The 3,689-nt window shown below is 41.1% G+C and overlaps 1 protein-coding gene across 1 annotated transcript; it reads right to left on the bottom strand.

Moving 5' to 3' along the window:
- Positions 1-245: 245 nt before the first annotated feature.
- On the bottom strand, positions 246-2,532 carry LOC129053358 (testis-specific chromodomain protein Y 1-like). Its single transcript, XM_054545390.2, has one exon. It carries the CDS (start codon positions 2,267-2,269, stop codon positions 464-466), a length of 1,806 nt encoding a protein of 601 aa, XP_054401365.1. The 5' UTR covers positions 2,270-2,532; the 3' UTR covers positions 246-463.
- Between the last annotated feature and the right edge of the window lie 1,157 nt (positions 2,533-3,689).

Raw genomic sequence — 3,689 nt, 5'->3', positions numbered from 1 at the left:
ACCGTTTTGTGTCCTTCTGGGATGGAAGCTGAGGCTGCCTTATAACCCAGTAGAGGTATTCTAGCATGTAAAAGTAAGAAAAATCAACATTATTACATGATTCTCTGTCAAAAACATCCAATAAATCACAACTCTGGTCTTATATATAGTAGTAGCCATAGATACACATTAGGGCTTCCAAGAAGAATCTAGTACCCAACAGTCTGCTTTTATATTTGGGCTTATGTGAGCGTAAAATAACCACATCTGGGCAAACAAGCTGTTTTATTACTTCTTTTAAAGCTGCAGTGCTCAAAAATGATGTAATAATTTAAATACCTGGCTTGGGCATTTCCGGTTGTGTTTCCAAGCCTTAGCTATGGGTGAAACTGTTTTGGGCTATGAAGATGGATTAGGGCATCTTGCAACTCATGATGCATTTGGTTCAGCTTAGTTCTCGTGTCCTGAGCAGTCAGACTGACAACTAAAACTCATCAGTTTTATTTTCAACATACTTTAACATGGATTCTGTCCCTTGGGCTGAGCTCCAGATCTTCCTCAGCACCTCACACTCTCTCTCATTGGCCTGTTCCAACTCCAACTTAATATTAGAGTGAACAAGGGCCTTAGATTCTTCCAGTACAATTTGATTATATGAGGCAAGCTCCTTAATTTGAATCATAACCTCTTGGGTGAAAGTTCCACTCAAAAATACCTGAGAGACCAGGCCTTTGGCACATGCCTCCCGTGCTGTCAGCTTTCGCCCAGCAAATAACATTTCATTGGCAGATGCTTTACCCATCATTTTTTGAAATGTAATAGTTGAACAGCCATCTGGACTCTGTCCAAAGGTCATATAAGGGGTTTGGAACCAAGCCTTTTCATTAGCCCACACGAGATCACAAAGGGGCAGGATGGATGCACCTAGTCCAATGGCAGGGCCATTGACTGATACAACAATAGGCTTTTTAAATTGAATAAAAGTATTCACAAAGTTCTTGATGGTATCCACCATTTCAAGGCTTGCTCTGTTTCTGTCGTTCCTTAAGCGCTTCACAAAGTACCCAAAATCAAGACCGCAGCAAAAGACACTTCCAGCTGCACTGAACAGCACGAGCTTGCTGTCATCCACAGCAGCGTTATTAAGAGCATTAACTATTTCTTTAATTACTTCTGTATTCAGTGCATTTCTTTCTGTGGATCTAGTTGATAGCACTATCTGGGTGAATCCATCCTCTTTCTTCACTACAATGTCTCTGTATGTGCTGGCACTTTCTGTTAGCTTTATGGTAAAGTACATCTTCTTGATAAAAGGCTGGTCTCTGCTGTCATCAGTAATATTTCTTTGCCCACCTTTCACTCTTGGAACTGAGGTATGCATGTCTGTTGTTCCATTGGCTGCTAATGGGTCTACTAATACCACTATACCTTTTTGGGTAGCTGAACCTGTGGCCATTGAAGCGGTAACTGAGCCAGACATCTGTGACATTGGTGGGTGTATCTGAGTCTTGTTCTCTACGCCAGGCTGTTCTGCACCAGGACGTGACAAAGGGTCCTGGAGGAGTTTCCCTTCTGTCACCTCGAAGACCACCGTGTCCTGCTGATCTGCTGCAATAGGGTACAGTTTCTCAAGTTTCTGAAAGCCACTCACAGTTTTCTTGTCGTTAAAGGGGCTTTTAGGTGCAAGGGTCTTGATAGTTGAATTTATTTTCTCCATATTCTGTGTGTCGGAGAAAAGTGAAGCTGCCTTTCTCCTAACGATCTTGCTGGCAGCAAATAACTTGCTGTTTTTGGATCTGTGGTGTCTATCCGTCACTTGCGTTTTAGGAGAGTTCTTAGAATAGCTCGCTTTTGTAGATCTAGAAGTTCTTCTTCTGGCATTGTTTGTAAAAATTCTACTGGTTCTAGTCCATGTCAGTTTTTTCTGTTTTTCAGTCTGTCGTCTATTAAAATCAAGTATACATTTTTCACAGTTCCTGAGGTGCTGCTCTGGTTCCCAAGTGTCATCCTGTTGGTCGTAACCTTTCCACCGAATCAAATACTCTGTATTCCCGTTTTTGTCTCGTCTTTTGTCAACAATACTTTCAACCTCAAACTCCTGGGAAGCGATGAGGAAAGACACAGGATTGGAGCAGTTGCTGTGCCAACTTTGTTTCAATTGTGTCTCCACATAGCCACTCCTTTCTGCCTCCAGTTCTTCACCAGGTTCTGCATATGGATGAACCTCTTCTATTTCGTCACCACTGGTGTAGTGAAAATTGTGTGAAATAGCGGCTATGCTATGGTACATGATAGCTTGCTCAGTAGCCTCAGGTGAGAGTAGGTAAATCCACAGCCACAACCTTCTGTTGTAGAACAGAAAGCTTTCTTTCTGCTTGTTACTCTTTTGTGTTTGTTTGTTTAATTGTGGTTGCTATGACGATTGTATGGAAGATTCTATTCTTCTAACATTTTTAAAGTTACACTAGCTTGTCTTCAGTAACATATAAAACCTTCACTCCTGTATAATGTACCTCCACTATTTCACTTATTGAGTCCTCAAAATTATACCTTTATTCAGTTTATGTCAAAAACACAAATTAGAGGTAGTTTTTTTATTAAATATATTTGTGTTTTAAGGTACGTGGAGAACAACTTGTGGAAGTGCATGTTGTTAATTGTTTTTTTTTTTCTTTTTGAGATGGAGTCTCACCCTGTCACCCAGGCTGGAGCTCAGTGGTGCTATCTTGGCTCATTGAAAGCTCCATCTCCCGGATTCATGCCATTCTCCTGTGTCAGCCTCCCAAGTAGCTGAGACTACAGGCGCCTGCCACCTTGCCTGTCGAATTTTTTGTACTTTTAGGAGAGACTGGGTTTCACCGTGTTAGCCAGGATTGTCTCGATCTCCTGACCTCGTGATCCACACACCTCAACCTCCCAAAGTGCTGGGATTACAGGTATGAGCCACCGTGCCTGGCCAAATATTATATCTTATATATTTGTACATGTATTTATCTTTACCTTAACCTTTGTTTGTTCATACTGCTTTTGAATGTCTGTCCATTCTGCCCTGAAGTACTCCATGAGACATTTCTTAAAGGGTAGTCTACTTGTAAAGGGTGCCAGCTTTTGTGTGGGAATGTCATAATGTGTCGCTCACCTTCGATGGACAATTTGGTGGATTATAAGGTTTAGGTTTGACAGTTTTTTCTGACATCACTTGGAACATATTAGTCTACTACGTTCTATCATCTTAGTTTTCAGGTGAGTAATCTACTGCTTTTCAGTGGTTATTCAGATAAGCGATTCACTGGCTATTTTTAGGGTCCCTTTTACATGACTAGCTACTTCCTCTCCTTCCTTTGAAAATCCTCAGGATTCCCTTTGTATTTGTTTTAGACAGTTTAATTATCAGGTAAGTTTTAGTTTGTTTCTTCGAGTTTTTTTTACTTGAAGTCTGTTGAGCTACTTGGGTGCTTATTTATTGTCTTAAATTGTTGCATTCTTTATGACTATTTTGTTAAATAGTCTCCATGATCTTTTGTCTCTTCCTTCGAACTTCCAAAATGCATATGTATGGCTCCTTGATGGTGTCCCTCAGGTTTCTAGGCCATATCAATCTGCCTTGCCCCTTTTCAGACTCTGTTGGTGACCAATATATGGTTGACTGCCCCCAAGGGTGGGTATCACAGTGTGGGGACAGTTTGTCAGTTGGTCTCACAAGGCTGATG

This window comes from Pongo abelii, chromosome Y, assembly GCF_028885655.2.
Source record: "Pongo abelii isolate AG06213 chromosome Y, NHGRI_mPonAbe1-v2.0_pri, whole genome shotgun sequence".
Lineage (NCBI taxonomy): Eukaryota > Metazoa > Chordata > Mammalia > Primates > Hominidae > Pongo > Pongo abelii.
Note: the sequence above shows the minus strand (reverse complement) of the source record. Positions and strands in the feature narration are given on the sequence as shown.

What these genes read in the sequence shown, in the direction of transcription:
- LOC129053358 (XM_054545390.2), bottom strand. Translation starts at nt 2,269, where the DNA reads ATGTACCATAGCATAGCCGCTATTTCACACAATTTTCACTACACCAGT.